This window comes from Calypte anna, chromosome 15 (assembly GCF_003957555.1).
Source record: "Calypte anna isolate BGI_N300 chromosome 15, bCalAnn1_v1.p, whole genome shotgun sequence".
Lineage (NCBI taxonomy): Eukaryota > Metazoa > Chordata > Aves > Apodiformes > Trochilidae > Calypte > Calypte anna.
In genome coordinates this window covers 9,262,429-9,283,370 of record NC_044261.1, presented here as the reverse complement: position 1 = coordinate 9,283,370, position 20,942 = coordinate 9,262,429, and the positions used below count along the sequence as shown (strand labels likewise).

The following is a 20,942-nucleotide window of genomic DNA, read 5'->3' as shown; positions in this document are numbered from 1 at the left end:
AAGGGGAGAAACCAGTGACTATAAATGTCATTTTCTCCAGCAGTCCCATGCTGTCTCCACCCCAGCACATCAGTGCCTCCAGCCCCAGCAGTCAGAGGTTGCAGCAGATGTGCTTTCATCACACCACCCAGGGCTTAGGAAATGCTGGAAGGACTTTGTTAGAGTCCTCAGAGCACCAGCTAAACATTGAGGCTTTGGGATCAGTAAGCAGTGCCACAGGAAAGTTCTTAATAATTGGGGTTATAATCATGGTTTTGGGATTAAAAACCCACAACAGTCACTTTGAGTACCTCTGGAAAGGGTTGTATGGGTGTGGCTGACTGACAGTGAAACACAAATCACTTTGCAAGAGTGACAGAAGGATGGTGCAAGTCATAGCAAAGAGAAGAGAGAGGGACAAAGTAAGAGCATGTGGCCTTTAGACAGCATCAGAGCATCAACCCTTCCTTATCCACAGAGGGTGGAAGAATCCTAAAAATGCCTTTAATAGCTTTGAAACAGAGACAGAAACACTAACAAGATGGTGAGGTGTGATGGCAAATAAGCATTAGCAAGGCAGGGTATAAAATGGCAGAAGGCAAGTTGCTGGAGAGAAACCAAGAAGGCAGAAGATTTGTTCTTGTGGGTTTTGGGCTAAGCACACAACACCAGCATTGTCACTCTGTCTAAATGCTTTTTCACTGGTCTCTAACTGACAAGCTGAGGTGAAATGAGTTGAGTAAAACATATGCTGGGCGTGCAAGGGGCCAGGACACACCCTGTGCCATGGGAGGAAACAGGGTTTCTTGTGTTGGGGGAAAACCAGCTGGTATTGCAAGATACAGGGAGCACGTGCTCAATCCCTGAGACTGAGCCAGCAGTGAATGTGACACTCAGGGGTTGGCAGTGCAGAGGATGGGAGAACTCTGGGGGTGTTCAGCTGCCCGGGCAGTGGGACAGGCTCTGTGGAGCTGAGGCTGAATGCTGGTGCTGTGTCACTGCTTAAATTGATAACAGAAGGGAGAGAGTTGGGGAGGAAGGACATGATGAGCAGTGTTAGGATGGAGGATTTTCATCCTGTGGGTGGCTGTGGGTCAAATGACTTGGGCTATGATGGGAGCTCCATGGTGAGTCCTCAGTAATAAACCTTGCTGAGAGAGGTCAGTGTGTGGGCCACAGATGAGCTAATGCAGGGAGATAACTTTGCTTTGGCTCACAGGCAGGTAGAATTTGCTCATCTCTGTTCAAATTGTACAATGCCTCATGGGGGTAGGAAAGGACAGCTGGGGAATAATTTTAGGCTACATAGAGAGAGATAGAAAAAGATATATTCCTTCTGCTGTAGAGGAGAGGATGCTGGTTGACCTGGTACCACAGCACTCCCTGTACTGGAGTTGAGTGAGGTTTTGTTTCACTGGCAGAGCTCAGGCAAATGGTGCTTACAGGCTGCAGACAGTGCTCAGAGGAGAGGGAGCAGAGCTCAACAGCCCTGGTGGAGAACAAACCTCTGTAGAAGGCAAATAGGGTTTGGGAACAACTGGATAAAAACAGAAAAACAAACAGATGTACCCAATTCTCGACTGCCTGCCTGCAAACTTCATATACAAATGAGAGGTGAAGTCACATCTGGAGAGAGTCTACTCCCCTATTTTAAAATATGCCAAAATGAATGCATCAGCAATATGATAAACATTTTCAGAGCAGATTCCTCCCTAGCCTGTATTCCTCAGTGGGACACCTCTTGATATCCTGTTTCTTCATTTCTCCTACTCTATTCTTGAAGGGAGTGCTCCTTATGTATGAACACAGCTGGCTTTACTAAGGCTGTGGGGAGGCAAAATTTCCTTTGAGTCCTTCCCTCACACAGGAAAGGAAAACTGGATCCTCAGAGACATTGTGGATTATATTGGCAGTAGTAACTTTGGTTCTGGATATGGTACATTATTTTAATTATGCTTTTTTACATGTCTGTCTTATGAAAGTTCATCCAGATGCTCTATTTTTATTTTTGGAAATGCCACTGTAGGGAAATCAGCATCATTAGTCCTGGACACAAGTGGTTTGCTCAAAAATCCAACATGTTTCTGTGCCTTTTGGCAATATATCATGATGCCTGCTGCCCAGTGAGACTTCATTCTCATGAGCACAGGGGAACCGTTTCCCTTTTGTTTGTTTGTTTGATCTGGCTTATTTAACTGCTGGTCATTCAGCTTTACTTAGTTTTGCCCTCTCTGGCTTTTTGTGACCATTAGAATGGGAATAATTACTGTGGGGTTTTTTTCTTGCTTTTAAACATTTATAACATCCACTTAGGGAAAAAAAAATGGTCAAATGTCTTTTGTTCTCGTCTTCTTTTCCGCCACTGCAATAAAAATTAATCCACTTCTAGCCCTTGGAGGCCAAGAGGCAAAGCTGAAATATTGGTTTTGCATTAGCCATTCCTCTCAGCCAGCCCATCTGTGTTACAACATTTGCTAGTTGTGCAGTGGGGTTTCACTTGTGGGGTGCTTTTGTTCTGTGATTTTTAGATGGGGAGAAGACAGGAGAAGAGAGATAGGGGATAAGCTTGAAGGACATGGTTTTATGATGCTCTTTCTTTCTGTTACTGCTGCAGCAGTATGAGTGTCTCTAGTACAGATCTCTAAAAAGCCATTTCTTTTGCCTTTCTGGAGCATGGAGTGATGTTTTTGAGGGCTACTGCTCTCCTGTGAGAGGGAATGACACCAAGTTTAGGAAAGCTGAAGCCCTTATTTCACTCGGTATTTCTGGAGAATTTGCAAAGCCAACCCAAACACCTTGTTACCTCACTGTAGGGTTTACACTGGAGGGAGACTTTCCTCTCCAAATCTTCTGTGCTTCAGAAGATCCTTGCCCTGCAATTTTTTGCATGACTCCCTCAGGTAATGTTGTGACTGAAGTCTGAAACAATGATGTGGAAGGGTCAAACTACCCTGTGGAGCCCCTTTAGGGAACAAGGATTTCCAGGTACCACTGTGTAGGACACTTGTATGGGTGTCCACACGGAGAGTTGTGCAGGACAGTGGGAATCTGTAACTCCAGGGAAGGCAGAGGGAAACTGCAAGTGCTCCAGAGAACTGAAAATCAAGGTACACCAACATAGTGTGCTGATAATTTTGCCTGCTTTGTTTCACTTGTATCTTTTGTTAACAAAGAGCAGTCTATAGGGAAATAGTCTATTATTAATATTTAATTTCCTCCTATTACAGTAAGCAGATGACCTAAAAGATCATTTAGCTGCAGCCAATAATAAAGCAACTCGGGGAACAGGAAAAGTATCTTAGTTAGATGGGTGATGCCTCCCTCCTCCTCTCTTTCTTGCCCCACCCAGCTTCATCTCTTCATCCTTGGCAGGAGGAGGGAAGCTGCTCCCTGATGGCTTCTGGCACACAGGTTCTATGTGAGCAGTCATGGGCATGGGGAAGCTGCTCTATGTGAGGGAGTCATAAAACACCAAACTTGAGAAAGGAAACTGTTGAGCAATGCAGAGCAGTGCTACTGCTGCCTTCCCTATCCTTTTCCCCAAAAGGACAGCTGGTTTTGTTGTTTTACAGCCCGAGTTGTTTTGCAAATTTGTGATCTGCCTGTGAGCACACTGGCTCACTTCATTGTGACTTGGTAAGAAATGGGGAGAGACAAGATTTCTTAGAGACCTTGATTTAAAAGATAGGGAGATTCTCTTCTGAGCTAGAGAGATTTCAAAGAGAGGATAAAAGCTGACAAGCATCTCCCCCTCCAGGCTTTGGAAAGTAGGAAACAAATGATTTTTAGCAGCACCAGTTTTCTGCATATAGCCATGTGTGAATTCCAGGGTTTTCCCTAAGGGAGTGAGGTAATCTGTACATGGTTTACCTGGGAAGGGTCATGTTGTCAGAAGGAGATGCTGACCTGTGGAATGAGCCTTGATGAAGACTTCCCTATAGCCTCAGAAGCTACCTGCTGCCTTGCTTCCCCCCTCCTGAAACAGACAAGGAGAAACCAGTCCTCTGGGAGCCTGGGGAAGCTGCAGCCTGTCACCTATGTGCCCACAGACTCTCTTTTGAGTGCCCTGAGGGCTGCTGATCCCCTGGAGATTTTGCTGATGTCTGAGAGGAGCTGTCAGGCTGAAGTGTCACAGACAGTGTCAGCCTGGCACACAGAGCAGAGTCTTCTCTGTGCCAGTGGGACAGAGCACGGGTGTCCCAAAGTGGGATTCTTGACGGGGCCCAAGAGCAGGGAATGAGCTGTGTGAGGTGGGTGGTTTGAAGCAAACAGTGCCCATGGGCTCACCTCGATGCTTTTGGCCCTCAGGAGAGAAAAGGGGCAACACCTTAGTCCAAAGCTGACTGGAGATGCCAAACAAAAGCTTGCTTAGGCTCCAGTGGTGAATTGCTTCATGGGAACGTGCTGTTCAGATGCTTTATTGAATTTTCAAGGAGCAGTTTTTCATTGGGGCTGAAATATGAGAGAGAACAGAGTGTTCCAAGTCACTAAAAATGAACAGAGCAACAGCTTTACAGGTTTGTGAGTGGCAAGAAAGGTTTATTTAATAATGGGGAAAGGCCAGAACATAGCCCAGGGTATCAAGAAAGAATTAATGCAATTAACAAAATAAAACAAGGACTTAAGAAGAAATACTAATTGTAGCTGTCCTGCAGGTTGTGTCATACAGATTATTTTTCTTAAACTTCAAGAAGCTTGCAATATTGATCCCTCAAGGGCCTGAGCTGTTAAATATACACTTCCCCAGTGAGTAAAGCAGGTTGTTAATTAATTTTGGCTTGTCAGACCTGGTTGCCGAATCTTTAGGTCTTGCATGAGGTAGATGAGTCTCTAATAAATTTTGCATTGCCTCTGGATATGTTGTCTTCTCGAGGTGGTTTGTATTTCATTTTATCCCTACACAGTAAATTTCTAGCTGCGTGAGCAGAAAGACTGTGCCTGCTCCTGTTTTAAAGCAAGTGGCAAATACTGCCACAATTAAAATCTTGTTGAGGTATTGGGTAAAAGCTATAGCAGGCTGACACTGCCGGAGATGAAGAGGTGGGATGGGTGAGTTTCAGTTGAACAGGGGAACCTCCCAGGCTGTGGCACCTTCTGTAAGCAGCAGGTGAGGCCTCTGATGTGCTGGGGTTGTGTGGCTAATTGCTTTTTCTCATGTCTGTGGCTACCACAGAAGCACCACCACTGAAGCAGACAGAAAATGTTGTTTTGTCATGGCTGGGACACCTGCTCAGCTCTGATCGTTTCTCTTCTGAGTTTTGCTGGCTTTGCAGAACTCCCTGAGTGTTTTCCAGCCCATCTGGGATCAGAGAGGGGTAGAAGGACATGCTGTCCTCTTCTGGATGTAATATCTCACACACTGCTTTGGAGTAAATGGCTAGTGCTTGGGTTGACAATACACACCACTGTTTGTGCAAGAGGATGGGAAACAAGGTACCGAAGAGTTGTTTATTTTTCATGCTGTCCTTTGTGTTTTCTCTCCCCCAGATTTTATTTATTTATATCTTATATTAATCTAATCCCCTTCCCTGGTAGTCAGGCTGGGGGAGGGCAGGTAGTTTTCAGTATCACTGCTTTGAAACAAACCTATTGGGATTTGTAATGGACCATCAGGTGCTAGCAGAGTGGTGTAGGAGTGTATCACCAACATCCCTGAAATTCAAGAAAGTAGAAGCAATCTTCAAGAGGTCAGTGGAAAACAGAGCTTTTTGCTAAAGGAAGATAGACAATACAGAGCTGCCTTGGGGGTTTTTGTTCTTTAGAAAAGATTAAATGGATGATCTTTATCTTCCTCTTAATAGTTCAGAAACTAATCTCTTCTGTTGATTTCTTCCACACAAATCAAACAAAACACATAAATGAGATTGCTGAAGGTGGAGAAAAAAATCAGTTTTTGAAGCACATCCAAACCACCAAGAATCATTCACTTTCCTTTCAAATGCAGCATTAGCAATAGAGGTCTAAATCAATGAAAGGTCTTAAATTCGATTATATTCCTGAGATCAAATGTGAATCACAAGCTAATCATATTTTCTTTTATTACCACTGTCTTTACTCTTTTATTTTATCCTGAGAAATTAGGTTTCTGACTTGAAAACAGAGTGAACTGTGAAGGCATGAAACTCTGCTTGGTTGGACCACACCAGATCAACGGTGAATTAAGTCTCTAGAATCTTTTGATTTAGAGATTCATCTTGCATCCAATATTGACCAGAGACCAAGTGATTTATCAGTTATTGCTGTGTCTCTCCCTGACTTGGCTCTCTGATGTTTCAAATGGCTATTTTCTTAAATTAATGAGAAAATATTACTTGCTAAATATTGTTTAAAACCCACTCGGTGAGAGGGAAGGGCAGCAAACAATCATCTCTTGATAGTGGCACAAATCTTAGGGAACTGTATTCTCCATTGCTGTATTTTTAGCTGAAGCTGTGGTGAAATGCACCCCTGTCTGAAAGCAGAGGAATGAGGTGACCTGCAAGATGAGTGTGTGAGTGAGGCATGCAGGTGATGTGAGTCTGTTCAAACAGAATGGCAGCTCTAGGGATGATGGGATGATGTTTCCTTCCAGATGGTGCCAACTTTAGTCCAAGATTTGTGTACATCATACTGCAGGAACAGGGATGTGTACTTGAGAGATGATGTTGGCGTTGTGCCTGTGTTGTTTCTGGGAGAGGTGTTTCGTGGTGGATGTGTTTCTGGCTGGTTGTAGTTAAAAAAGAAAGCTGACTTGAATCTGCAGATGCAACAAACACTCTTGACAATGCAGGTAACTGGTTTGCTTATAGGATAAAGATTTATGTGAACAAAACCCATGTTGTTGCAAGAGGGGAACCTGCAGAGATGTGTGCAGAGTGTGCATGCTGAGCAGGGAAGTCCTCAAAGATGTCACTGTCTGATGTACCTTGAACTATTCTCCCTACAGCTGATGATGTTCCAGTATCTGTGCACTTGGAGAGACTGGATATGGCAAGAGTGGTGACCACACATGCCAGTGACATAACCCTCTTATGAATTAAGGTTTGTGTAATCCCAGAGAGCTTATTAGTGCAACATGGTTTTGTGGCAAAGTACATGAGGGTGGGCAGCACGTGATGACTCAAGTTTTGTGTTTATGATCAGAGAGAGACAGGTGTATGTAAAAAGGCTCCTCCACCTTTCCTCTGTGCAGCCACAGCACTTGCCAAGGCATAATTAGTGGGGTTCTCATGTTTCAGGGCAGACCATTGAGCAGCTGCTGAAGTGCCAGCTCAGTTGGTAGCCTCAAAAACAAAACGTCCCTTGTTTCTCATCACCAGTGTGAAATACTGCCTTCCTGAACCTTGAGTTGGGCCCTGCAGCTTTCAGGATAGACAAAATGTGAGTTTTTGCCAATGATATATGCTTTTAGGTCTGTTTAATATCCATTATCAATTTAATGTGCCACTTTAATGAGATTTTGATTTTTCTATCCCCTCTGGAGAGCTGATTACTTAGTGTTTGGTTTTTGTTTGTTTTTTTTTTTTAAAGGAAACTACAAGGGAAGAATTTGAATGTTTGCTTCAGCTGATGAGAATGTTTTCCAAGTCCTAAGGAGAAACTGTGAAAAAGAGAAACAGAGGATGTTGCTAGTAGGTATGTACATGACAGGAAGCCATGACTAGCAATGTGAGTGTCAACAGGAAACAAAAAGTCACAGCTGATGTGATGCTGCCATACCGTACACTCTCTGGGTTGTATTGCCTGCTGGACTTCGTGGCCTGTGGAGCAATGTACTTGAGACATTCTTCTCTCCAGTTGTCTGCTGGAGTTTGAATTATTGTGCATCTGGTTAATCCACTTCGCTGGAGTTCACAAGCCCTGGGTTTGTGGTGGTTTTTTTTGTTTTGTTTTTTTCTTGACGTCTACTATAAAGATCTTGAGCAGCTTTGGGGAGAAAAGTGTGTGTGAACAACCTTCATCAGCTGGCAGCTGAGTGCTCTTCAGACTCCAGACAACTTTGAGGTGTCTTGGCTGTTCAGTGCTCTGCAGATATGAACGCTGAGCTTTTCTGGCACGTTCTCACACTGGCCTGGTCACTCTCACCATGCTAGTACATGGGAAAGAAGACTTCCTTTCAGACATAGCTTACATCGTTCTGGAGCTGGTCATCGCGGTGCTGGCCATCCTGGGCAACATCCTGGTCTGCTGGGCAGTTTATCTGAATAGCAACTTGCAGAACGTCACCAACTATTTTGTGGTGTCCCTGGCTGCTGCTGACATTGCCGTGGGTGTGCTGGCAATCCCCTTTGCCATCACTATCAGCACTGGCTTCTGTGCCTTCTTCTATGGCTGCCTTTTCATTGCCTGCTTCGTCCTGGTCTTGACTCAGAGTTCAATCTTCAGCCTCCTCGCCATCGCCATTGACAGAATCATTGCAATCCGCATCCCCCTCAGGTGAGCAGGGGCTGGGCTGGGGGATGGAGGGGGGCTGGGGCAGTGAGGGGTGAGGATCAGTGAGAACAGCACATCTGGAGATGAATCAAGGAAGGGAAAGATCAATGAGCAGCAGCAATTATTTACCTTGTAATTTGGAAAAAAGTTTTCCTAGGTCTTGAAGGCTGCTTTCACAGATGGATGTTCTGGTCACTTCTATTTCCATTTCTTTGTCCTCATACTGTGTGTGTGTCCATGGCATTGCCACAGTGCTACCTAGGAGCTGCTCTTCCATATTTAGACAGGATCGTGTGGTAACCAAAAGGGTGTTTAAATATTAGAGCTTGAAAGCTGAATATGACAAGGTGCTACATTGTGAGCAACCAGCAAGGCTGATGTGGGACAAAGGGAAGTTTTGCCACACAGAAGGGCTGCTCCTCAGTTCAGTCTTCCAGAAGCACATTGAAGGGGATTTGACCATGGGCATGGAGCAGCGTTGTGTTCTGTGGGGTGGGTTTGAATGCTTTGTGACACTGCTTCCCAGTCTTTCAGAAATCTCAAAAGATGTAGAGGAAGCCCAAGGAGAGGCCAGTGTGGGCAGAGTGTAGGAGTCTCCTTCCTTCCCATCCTGTCCTTAGGAGGAGGCAGCATGCTCTCAGGAATGGAAGGACTTGTATCCTGTCCTGCTGGACAAGAAATGTAGCTGCAAAAATGGAACAATTTCTGATTGCTGTGCTCTCAAGTTTGAGGTTTTGGACATCTTTACTCCTGTTGAGCTTAAATCACTTGTGCTAACCTGTGCAGTTTAGTTTTGTCTCTTGTGAATACTTTGGTCATCCAGCACTTAGGTTGATTATCACAAACCTCCAACTCAAAAATAGAAAGCATTCTTTTCCTTACAGCTGTGGAGATTACCTTTCCATGTGGGCCAGTGCAGTACATTCTTTCCTGAAGCCTTGTCTCAGCAAGCTTGTGCTGCTGTAACATTACCCTTAATTGATGGTTTGCAAACCTATAATCATACCAGTTACAGCCTCTACTTTTGATGTAGTTGTAAGGAATATCTATTCCATTGCAGAGAAAACTCTATTGTTATCTATAAACTGGATTGTCTCCACTTTTCTACAGTTCTACAGATAAATGGTTTCAGTTTATAGACCTAATGGTACAAAGTAACATATGTAGAGTAGCCCTCAGGAGGTTGCCTCTGAAAGTATTTTGAGAAGGACTGCCTTTGAGGATGCTTGTAACTCTTAAGACTCTTGGTGACAGTTTAAGCTCTCTTATAGCTAGAGGATGACTTGCCAGGAAAAGGGTTTTAAAAATCTGGATTTCTGCCCATTTTAAGGGGGTATCATTATAACTATATTATCCTGAAAATTTAATTTCCTGGAATAACCAAGGTAAGGAGTCTTTTAGAAAAATCAGACTTCATTAGTGCTGGGCACTGTACCAGTTTCACTATTTTGTTTTTGAAAAAACAGAACACACCCTCTGCTACCCCAGGAACAGTGGACTTGATTGGATGCAGAAACCTGCAGGTAGATCCATGGGCTGGTCCCCCTCCTTGTCCTCTACTGGCTTGTCCTTTTACAGTAGGAGTGAAAAGGTTGTCAATTTTGTTTCCCTCTAAGAATTTATGGATGAACAAGCATTAGATTTATAGCCTCAGACACACTGAGAAAGCAAAAGCTGAATAGCTGAAGAGGGAAATGTAATATGATTCAGACTGCTCACAGCCTCATGGTTTTTCCTTTTTCTAATAATTGCTTGTCACACAAATGTGTCCAACCATTGGAAGGAAAGTTCTGCCACTAAAAATGCAGTATTTTCACCCCATTCTTTAATGCCTGGGAAAGCCTCTTCTTCTCAGGGGACAAGAAATATAACACCAGAATTTCCTAATATTCATTGTAGGAATGCTTGTAAAAAATAATAAATCAGACTTCCTTCACTCTTGTGAAACCAAAAAGGGCCAAGCCTAGTTCTTCTACTTCTTTTTCTTTTTTACTATTTCATGTCTGATTTTTTCTAAAGAAGATAACAGTACTTCTCAGTCAGTACATATGTGGATGTCTATTCCCATACAAATAAACTGTCAGTATTAAGGAAGCAGAAGAGTGGGATATATTTCTGATACTGCTTGGGCTTGGACACCTCACTACATAATTAGGGTTGCCTTTGGAATGATTTTTCTGTGGATAAAAGACTGTTCCCTAAAAAAATGCAGAAAGAAAAGACATCTATAGGTAAAATTCAAAACACATAAAACCTAATTTGAAAAAGTCTTCTGGGTCCTACCTTACAAAGAATTAAAACGTGGTGTAAAATTTTATAAACTTTCCAATAGTTCTCAAACACTTTGCTGAATCCTGCCAGGCTTTATACAAATGGAACACTCCTAAGGAAATGAGCTGGGCCCATTGTTAGGTCTAGGATAATAACTGCACTGTGGCTCTGACATGGCAGGTACCTGAAAACCTGTGCTCCCTGATATAAAACCCCTGGGTGTTCTAAACAAAACTGGCTGCCAGGCTGAGGCTGAAGTCACGGGCCAAGAACAATTGCCACTTTCCAGGCTCTTTGGTGCCAGCAAATGCTCCCTGGGCACAGTGCCCAGCCTCGTGTTCTTGTGCAGGCTGTTGTGGTAAAGATACTCCCGTGGTGAAAGACAGGTAGCTCTGATGCACTGGAAAGAGAAAAGAAGTTTTTCTTCCTGCAGCCAAACGGAAAAGTTTTCTCAGGTTACTGCTTGCTCTGTGTGCTGGATTCAGGTATTCACCTGTGGCATAAATACTTACGCAGGTCACACAGTGCCAACTGCAGTAACTTGCAGAGCTTTTCCTCTGATGAAGGTTGCTTTGGAAATGACTGACTGCCTCAGCTGCTGAGATGCTTCTCTGGGGAAGTGTTACTAAGGTGCAGCTCCGTGTTGCTTGGAACACAGGTTTATCCCATACGTGGTGATTGAAACCGCAGCTCTGAGGTGGCTTTGGGATACTTTTCTGCCAGAGGCCAGGAGAGCTGGATATGAAGAACTGGCTTCTCAGAGTCTGGGTTAGGAAGAACAGGGGGGGATGAACACAAAGCCTGAATAGACCACAGCACGTGGAAGGGACCTTTGTGCTGAGAATAGCCTGTTTTAGCAGTTGCCTTGATTCTCTAGAGTTGCCTTCTCAAATGTTCATATATGAGCATCTGAATCAATGAATCAGGGAGTTAATGTTTTATTGTCACTTTGAGCCATATCTGGACTTACTTCTTTCCCTGCTCACCATAAATCTTTTGACTGTATGACAAGCATTTCCTACATGTGCTCATGTTTGTGTCAGAAAGATTATGGACAGATTGAACCTAATATGAAACAAGAATAATTCCTCTTTTGAGCAACCATGGGGCCTGGCTTTGAAAGCAGTGCCAGTTGTCTGTGGCTTCATGGGCCGGGGAACTTGCTGTTACTGAAGTTTTGTTCTGAAAACAAAAGAATGGTGCCTGCCCACTATTATTCTTACTGCTGTGTGGAGCCCTGTTTGCCTCCCTGTGGGATCCCACCTACTCAGTGTCCATTGCACCGACAAGAAGAGCAGAGCAGGTAACATGATTTGGGGAAAAAAAAATCCACAATTTCCTAGGTTTGTAAAAGTGCATTTTGTTTTCTGGAGGAGTCTTGTGCCCCTATCCTCACACACATCTCCACCATGAGTATCCCTGTGCTCTGCACTAATGCTCTTTGTGTCTGGAATTTCACAAGTAGCTGTTGTTTGTGTAGCAAGTCCAATGTTTCCAGGAAGCAGCAGGAGAACTGCTTGTGCACAGTGGATCCAGTGCTGTCTGGACACATCAGATGTGCTACAAAGTCACCCTCCAAGTATGCAGAACATGGGCTGGAGGTGTGAGCAGCTGCTGTGTCTCCTGCATAGGTGCCAGCAATTGCAATTATGTGATGCTTTCTGGAGCCCTGAACTGGTCATGTAGAGCTGTACAGCACCAGGAATACAGGGAGCAGCTTTGGCCTGGCTGCTGTGAGCTTAGCAAGATGCCCAGACAGGTGCACAAACTCTTCAATGCTGGCCTGCTGACATCTTAAAGTGCTCAAAAGGAACAAGTCCAGGGTAGCCCATCTGGACTAGAACCCTACCTCAGCCAAGTCAGCCAGTGGTGTCTCATGTGAGTCCTAGAAACCAGCCTCTCACAAGTGGATGGACACTTCTCAGTGGATACCTGGCCAACATAGTGCCACACACTCTGTGAAGAGATGCTGTGAGCTTTCTCTCTTATCCTTGGAGGTAGTTAGCACAGCATTATGGAAATGCACTCACTGGAGTGCTGGAGAGCTGGAGGCTGCTTGGGTTAAGTGCTGTTCCTAAGCCTTGTAAAGATTGTTGCATAGGAATCCCCAGAGGTTAAGAGGGAGGGAGAAGCAGGGGGGGGTGTTTGCCTGGAGCAGTAATGAATATATTTTTAGTAGAAGAGAAGGGACATCTCTAGTCGTGGGATAACAGCTGCACAATTTCAAAATTCCTCTGACAAGATGTAGCCAATTCCAGGGCTGCAGGGTTTTGAGGGGTTTGTTTTGTTTTTTGTTCTTCCAAGTTTCAAGTGCCTTCAGCCAATCCTCTGCTCCCTCAGTGTACTTTTCAAAGCACAGATGCTGTTTTGCGGTGTTGATGAGGTCTGAATGTGAGTGGGTTCCCTCTTACCAGTCATGCTGTGCCCTTAGCATCCCTGAAGCATTGAGCAGGATCCACTACTTGCTGGAGAAGACTTTTTTCTCTATCAGAACAAGCTGGATCCCTCACACATTTTTGGAAGGAGGATTTCAGTGTGTTTTGGGCACTGGGAATTGTGTGATTATCTCCCTAACCCACTCCCTCTTTTCTTTGTAACTGAAGAAGAGAGACTCAAACCTGTTTGGTCTTGCATGGAGCCAGGTCTCTTCCAAGGCCCTTTTGCAGGGTCTTTAAAGCACATGCAGGATCTCTATTCTGCACTGTGCCCAGCAAATGCAGCCTGTCTGCTCCCCTGTCTTGAACTTGCATTGGGAGCTGAACCTGTGGGAGTAACTATTTCATTGAGAGATGGAAACATTTCTATGGTTTCTTGGATTATTATTTTTTTAAATGTTTGTTTGCTGAGAGAATTCTGGGGACAGAGAGAGAAGAAGCAGTGGGTAAACACTGGGAGCCCAGTGTCACCGTTGTCTGATCACAGACACAAGGGGTCAAGTACAGTGTGGGACCCATGCTGGACAATGTGGGAATCCAGCCATCTACTTTCCATGCTAAACGTTACCAAGGGAAGGAAATTGCATTGAAATGTTAAACTGTTGCCCTGATTTACATTTTCAGAGAGAAGAACTGCTGGAGTCAGCTCAGGACTCGCAGTAACCTGTGAGGCCCTGGGAACCGGCCGATATTTCAAACAAACAAAGGTCCCTGGCTGCACTGTCAGGTTCTTACCGTGTTGCTTATTGTCTCTTTCAACAGCTCTTGGAGAATGTACTACTAAAGCACTGGCTTCAGCCAAGCAGATCACTACCTCCATCACTGAAGTCCCTTTTGGTGTGTGTGGTGCAGACCACAGCACACCTCTAGTCAGAGCACTGTCCTCAGCTTAATTCCTCCTTTCAGAGAATGACACGGGGTGAGCTTAGCTGGGCTGCTGAGGAACACTGCTGACTTGTCTCAGTTATTTGAGGAAGGCTGGTGGTGCTGACCTTCCAGAAGGCCTTCTGCCTGCCGTTGTGGAGCAGAGTGAGGTGCTGTGCAAGGAAATGCCAGCCTGGCTTCTGCAATTGTCAGCAGATTTTTGCTGGATGACACCTGAATGTGGACAGGGGTCTGATGGCACTGTGCCTCTAAGTTCTTTGGTGCTCTTTAGCTTAGAAATCTACTGCAAGACAGACCCTAGCACTTCTGTGCTGCAAGGTGCTCCTTTGGCAGAAAGGAACTACCTCAGCCCTCAGCAGGAGAGCCATGGTGGTCTTCATCACCAAGGGTCAGAGCACTGCTGTTGATAATCCAGGCTGCAAGATCTACACACATGACCAAGTGGGCTGGTTGAGTGAAGGATCACAGAGTAAAACTGTAAAACTGTATTAATTTACCTGCTTTTCTGTCACCTATTCAATGCCTAAAGGAAAGGGGAGGGTGGGGAATATGAGGCATTCAGTGCCACCATGGAGCCTATATTTTGCTGTATGGCTTCTGCACAGCAGTTCAAAGGCCTGCCTGAAGAAGCAGGTGCCTTTCTTGCTGTCTTCTGGGTCACTGGGAAGTTGCTTGGGTATCAGGACCTTGTTGAATCATAGTGATGGTATTCCCATTTCCTCTGCTTTATAGGTACAATGGCTTGGTGACTGGCTCTCGAGCTAAAGGGATCATTGCCATCTGCTGGGTGTTATCTTTCATCATTGGCTTGACACCAATGCTCGGGTGGCACAAGCGCTCCCAGATCGAAGAGCTGGGTTCCAACAAGTCCTCTCCCATCAACTGCAGCAACAGTATGGTGGTGTGTCTCTTTGAGGCTGTGGTCACCATGGAGTACATGGTCTACTACAACTTCTTTGCCTGTGTGCTCTTGCCCCTCCTCCTCATGTTTGGTATCTACTTGAAAATCTTCATGGCAGCCCGGCGACAGCTCAAGCAGATGGAGAACAAGATGGTACACGGGGAACGTTCTCGCTCCACTTTGCAGAAGGAAGTCCACGCAGCTAAGTCTTTAGCCATCATTGTTGGCTTGTTTGCAGTCTGCTGGCTTCCTCTACACATCATTAACTGCTTTACCCTTTTTTGCCCGAATTGTGCCCACGCTCCCCTCTGGCTGATGTATCTGGCTATTATCTTGTCTCACGCCAACTCAGTGGTAAATCCTCTAATTTATGCCTACCGGATCAGGGAGTTCCGATACACCTTCAGGAAAATCATCAGCCAGCACATCCTGGGTCGGAAGGAGCCGTTCAAGGCAGGACCAGCCAGCTCCCGGACTTCCACTCATGGGGGGGACGCGGAGAACGCCAGCATCCGCATCAGTGAGTATGCACTGGAGGTGTACACCAACGGAGAGATCCCCAGGGATCCCGAAAAGCAGGACTTAAACAAATGCAAAGCGGGCTTGGAATGGCACCAGAATGGAAACGCTCTGGACCTGGAGACAAACGGGCACCTCCCACATTCCTGCAAAAATGGGATTCTCTCTGATGCATGCATGAACAGGGAGCTTCACAGTGAGGAGCTAATTGATGGCCAGGTGACTTACTCAGATCTAGAAAGAGCAGCCTTTGCAGCAGCTGATGTTTCCTGATGAGACTTTCAAAGTCTACCTGGTAGAATTATTTTTTTTTCCATTGGTGACCTCTGCCATGGCAGAAAGGGAAGGCTGGGGGGCGGGGGGAGAGGTGTGTATTCAGATTGCTGTGGAGAAAAAAGGGGTCCCTACCCAGGACTGTTGGGATGATCCTCAATACTAGACTGGAGAAAAGCCAAGAGACTGTTGAAACAGACCAAGGAAGAAGGGACACATTACCCATCCATGTCCTGTCACCAAGGGCAGTGCCAAGGTCAAAGATGGCATTCCAAGTTCAGCACTGGGAGACTTTGCTGATGCAGGGCATATCGTGACATGATGCTGTACTGTGTATCTGTGGTTATGTGTCAGTTTTGCTGTTTTTACCAACAGAAATAAAAGCATGGCCAGAAGCATTTGCAGAATTGCAAAGAGCAACAGGGAGGAGCCGTTTAGCACTTTGGCCCTGCAGCAAAGCGAAGGGGGATAGCAACATCTATTGGTCAGGACGGATGCCAGCAGCTGCTTGGATAGGGAAGGAATTTACCTGATGGGAACTTTGGATATCTTCAACCATGGCATTTTTTCTTTCAGTTCATGTTTTAAAAGCTTATACTGCAACAGGTTGCTCAAATGATTTTTTTTCTTGTCCTGATTACTTTATCTTAAGTTACAAAAGATGGGGAAGAACTCATATCCATTCCCTGAGCACTCAATGTTCCAGATGCACGAGGCAAATATAATCTCATAGCTCTCCTCCTTGTCTGACAAATAATGAAAATGGAGTCTGTAATGTGGGTTTCCCTTAGCAAAAGGGCTGTTGTGCTGCTGGTAGCAGACAAGTATTCCAGGTTGTGGTCTGTGTCACCATGGTGGTTGTGTACCTTGGTGTTGTGAAGAGCTATCAGGTATGTGAGCTGGCAGTGGACTGGTGGGCAATGACTGCTTTTTTCCCCACTATCTCTGTGCTTGTCCTCCTGGGCTCCTAGAATGCAAATTCCTTCCATGGCCCTAAATGTGTGTGAGGGGAGCTAATTTTCCATGTTTTGGTCCTTTTCATCCTCACTCAAAAGGCTGTGGGATTTTTGAATTTTTTTTTCCCTTCTCTTGGGAGGAAACAAGCACACACGTACCTGATACTTATTTTTGAAATTCCAGTGTGCTCTATTTAAACACCTTTTCTCCCCTGATTTTTTTTTTTTGCCTAATGTGTTTTACTGTGAAGCCAAATATGTCCCTGTGGTGCAGAGGCCAACAGACCTACATCTGTCTGGTTAGAGGATGCTCCTACTCTGAGGAGCTGACAAGCTTCATCAGCAGTGGAAATCAGCTTAGGAACTGCAGAACTGTGTGAGAGAACAGGCAAATCTGTTCTGAGCAAGGGTGTGTGTCGATGTGGTTTGTAGCAGAGTTGTTTCACAGTGGTTTGATAATTTTCTGTATCACTTAAGAAGTCTGGTAGCTCAAGGACAGCAGAATGTCCCACCAGCTTGAATTTTACTTAAAGATTTTCTAGTCTTTGTTTTCTAGACAAACAATCCATGTCCAGTACCATCAGCTTTCTGGAGATTCAGGCAGTAGTAGTTCTACTTGTAAACTAAAAGTCTGGTAATTCCAGGGATCTGAAGCTTATTCCCTAGATGGGTTCATCAGAACTATCAGCCCACAAACCTGGCTTCTCCTCATACCTGTCCACAAACATTTCAGAAGTCAGATAAGCTCATTCTCAGCAAGGACAGGGGAACTGGATTTTGATATCTGAGGCAGAGCAGGTTAGGTTGGTTTGCTCTTATTTCATATTCATTTTAAGTATTGCAAACTATTAATATTATTAAAAATCAGGGGGGTTTAAGGGGATTTTCTTTTTGCCAGCCTCCCTACATGAAGGTGGAAACTAGTTTATAATGCTGAACGTGTTCAAGTATGTAACTGCTACAGGCTACCACAAAGCTTCTGTGAGACAGATAAAAAGATGTGGTCGCCACCACAATCCTTAGCATAAAGACAGGCAATTTTGTGGAACAATAGACTTCACAGTTTAGTTGAATTGATGCTTTCTTGGCATGGTTCTTCCACATAGTCTAACGTCAGAGGAGTGGATTAGCACTCCAGCACCATTAGCAAGCACTAAGCCATTTCCCTGTGACTGACGTCGTAGGTAGTTCCTCTGTAGGGTGACCTGGGATCTTGTTACTCTTGATCGTTCTTTATGGAATATTTCTGAAGGTTATTTGTGGGATGGCTCCTCTGACCTGTAACAGTGGCAGAGGAACTCAGTCAGGAAAATGGGGGTCTGGTCTCTTCAGGCCTCAGCTGAAATGTTTCTAAGAATAACACAAGATTACATCCGGTGTTCATGTCAATAACAATTAGGTCCACAAAGAAGCAGAGCAGGGAAGGAAGTGTGGGAAAATACCAGTGTCCCTCATGCTGGGACACATGTGAGTGCAGAAGTGTCTCCCATTGAGGTTAAGTTGCCATTGTAGACGGATATTTTATGCCACATTGCATCAGACTTTCAACAGCTGGTGTGGGTTGGTTGCTTTCTATTGTTTCCTGAGCTTCTTCACACTCAGTTGTGGCAGCTTCTTGTTCGATTGCCACAAGAGTCAAGTTGATCTATGTTGGTGCAACAAACTTAGGACTGTCCCTCTGGAAAACTTTCCTGGCCATCCAGATTATCATGTGAGATTACTGGGTCTTCAGACATCTTGGAACTATCTGTTGCTGCTTGACATGTCCCCCAAGTGTGTCAAGTCCCTTTCAGTATAAGTGATACAGATTTGAAATGAAAATTGTGTGTGAAGGGCCTGGGGATGTGTGCAGGAGGAAGAGCAGTGGAGGTATGGAGGGAGTGTGGTTTATCTAGAGTTGGAAGTCTGTAGTGACAGGAAGGAAAGGATGGCAATTGCACCACATGCTGTGTGCCTTCTGGCAAACACATGTCTGAGATGGACCTTCAGAAGATGTTTCCAAAGCAGCTGTTAAGGGGAAGCATGAGCCTTTTAGAAAAAGAGTTGGGACTTATTTCTTGTTTCCTAGGAATCATGATTTCAAGGCTTTATTTTATTTTATTTTACTTAAAAACAACAAGCAAAACCAAAACTGTAGGGTCCCATCAATGAAGTGTGCTCTTTCCTTCTCCTGGCAGTGCCCTCCACTCTTAAGAGAAGTACCTGCCTTCCAAAGTACATGGGGCAAGGATCATTAGAAAAGTCAAAGTTAAATATTTTTTCCTAACCTTCCCCCTCATATCCTCATTTCCCTTTCAGCTGGAGAATGTTTATCTGATGAAATATAGCTGTTCTGGATAAACAAAAATGGTACCAAGACAAAGGGAAGAATGAGGTGACCATCAGGAGAGGCTGGAGAAGACCTCGTTGGGCAGTGGGCCCAGAGAATAAGAGCTGGGGTAAGAAGAGACAAATTTCATTGAACTGGAACTTCTTACTAAAAATGGCTGAAAACCCATATAGATATGTGGTGCCTTCTTTGGAATGAGGGCACTCCATGAATTTCACCATTCCTTGGAGACTCCTGGGCTCCAGGGTTTATTTGCTTTATAGGATTGTGGAGAAAGTAAAGCTTGATCATTTGCCAGGAGAAATTTTATCAAGAGTCCTTCCTGGGGCTCTCTCCTCAATAGGACACCACTTTTGGTGTGTGCAAATAAATGTATTTACAGCTTTGTCCTGCAGAGACTCTTTTGGGTCAGTAATATTTCAAAGCTCTGTGCAAGCCTGAACAGCAGCTCTTGAACAGAGAAGCAATTTGGCATAGTGGGACAGCTGGGGTTACTGTAGAGATAAAGGGTTTGCCAGTAATCCCAGTTGGTGATAGGAAGCTCATTGTGCAGGTGGATTTGGGAGTTGCATAAAGTAGTCTGAATCTTTGAGTGTTCCTTGAAAAGAGGCTCCAGAGGATGCTGATGGATCTAGAAAAGTCTCTAAGATGTGGGAGCAGACTGGAGGGTTAGACAGGAAATCCTGGTGGTGAAGTACAATTTGTAGAGAAGGTGTTTAGGAGGACTTGAGGGGAGATGGAACGTGCTGAGAGGTGCTGGGGATTGCACAGATGGTGCTGGCCTGAGACTAAAGTATGACTTGCTGAGGAAGGACTCTGGAAAGGATGTACAGCCTTACAGCTCTCCTGGGGTCACTGCAGAGGGTCAGCCTTGCCTGATGTGCATGGAGGGCTGACTTTATATGGTCTATGTGTGTCTGAGGTAGAGATACTTCTTATGGATTATCTCCCTTTCAGATGCATTGTCCATTTCATGATCATGTCCTGGTGTAACAGAAGCCCTTCTGTTTCATGAATATGAGCCCTACCTAAAACCAAATCAGTCTAGCCATGTGTTGTGAGAAGGATGAGTATGCTGTACAGTGCTGAGATGCATTAAAGCTGTAGAATATCCTCTAATGATGTTTGCTGCATTTAGCTGTCTGGTAGTCTGTTCTCTCCCAATCTGTTTTGGGCATCAGAGTGCACTGAGTCATACCAGAGAGGTATTTTTTCTTCCTAGCCCTGAGCTTTTGGCCCTCTTTACAGTAAAACAGTTCTTCATTTGCTTGAGAGGTGACAAACCCTGAGAGACTGAGAATCTCAAAACTGGGCCAGTGCTGTGTGTAATTCCCTGTCTTACTTCTGTGCTGGGACTGTTCACACAAGGATGTGTTAAGGTCAAGACTGGAACCTGTTGATGGGAGAACAACCTTTGCTTCCACCCTTATGTCTCAGGAGCTGGTGTTCAGGCCCCCTGTTCTGTGGAGCAGCTGCCTCTGTGAACACCCTGCTGCACATGTTGTCACTATAAAACAATTACTCTTTTAATTTAAATGTTTTATGAATATAGTTGTTGTTTTCCCTCTGTTTGTCAGTTACCAGTGGGAGGGGAGGGAATGGGGTGGGATCATCTGTGCATGCAAATGTATTTAAAGTGAGTTGACCAAAGTTTGTTGTTTTGTTCTTTTTTTTTTTTTTTTAATCTGTGAAGTTTTCATATCTGTGAAGTCATCAGACTGCTGGGCAGTGAGGAGCCACTGGTGCTGCTGAGTCTGTCATGGTTACATTTCTTAATAAGCATTAAAATAATAAAATATATTTGTAAAAGAGAGTGTGAGTGCCTTTGTCCCAGGATGATCTGGGCTGACCCTTTTTTGTGCAAGTGTTTTTGTATTATTTTATTGGCTTTTTCCATAGCCTGATCCTTCCAGAGAGCTCTCTCCCTGGTGCTGCCTATTCTTTTGCAGAAGATATAAGAACTCTGGTGATGGACCTAAAAG

General features: G+C 44.7%; 1 protein-coding gene across 5 annotated transcripts in view; it reads left to right on the top strand.

Moving 5' to 3' along the window:
• Positions 1–20,611, top strand: part of ADORA2A (adenosine A2a receptor) — a 28,154-nt gene extending 7,543 nt beyond the window's left edge. For 2 of the 5 annotated variants that reach the window (XM_030460655.1, XM_030460654.1), the window contains exons 2-5: positions 6,905–6,999; positions 7,278–7,338; positions 7,489–8,394; positions 14,715–20,611. In XM_030460655.1, the coding sequence (XP_030316515.1) occupies positions 8,045–8,394; positions 14,715–15,675 (1,311 nt within the window). In that variant the 5' untranslated portion in view covers positions 6,905–6,999; positions 7,278–7,338; positions 7,489–8,044 and the 3' untranslated portion in view covers positions 15,676–20,611. Of the gene's footprint in view, positions 1–6,904; positions 7,000–7,277; positions 7,339–7,488; positions 8,395–14,714 lie in introns of those variants that run through there. The other 3 variants (XM_030460657.1, XM_030460658.1, XM_030460656.1) reach the window with 3 other exon arrangements.
• Positions 20,612–20,942: the final 331 nt, after the last annotated feature.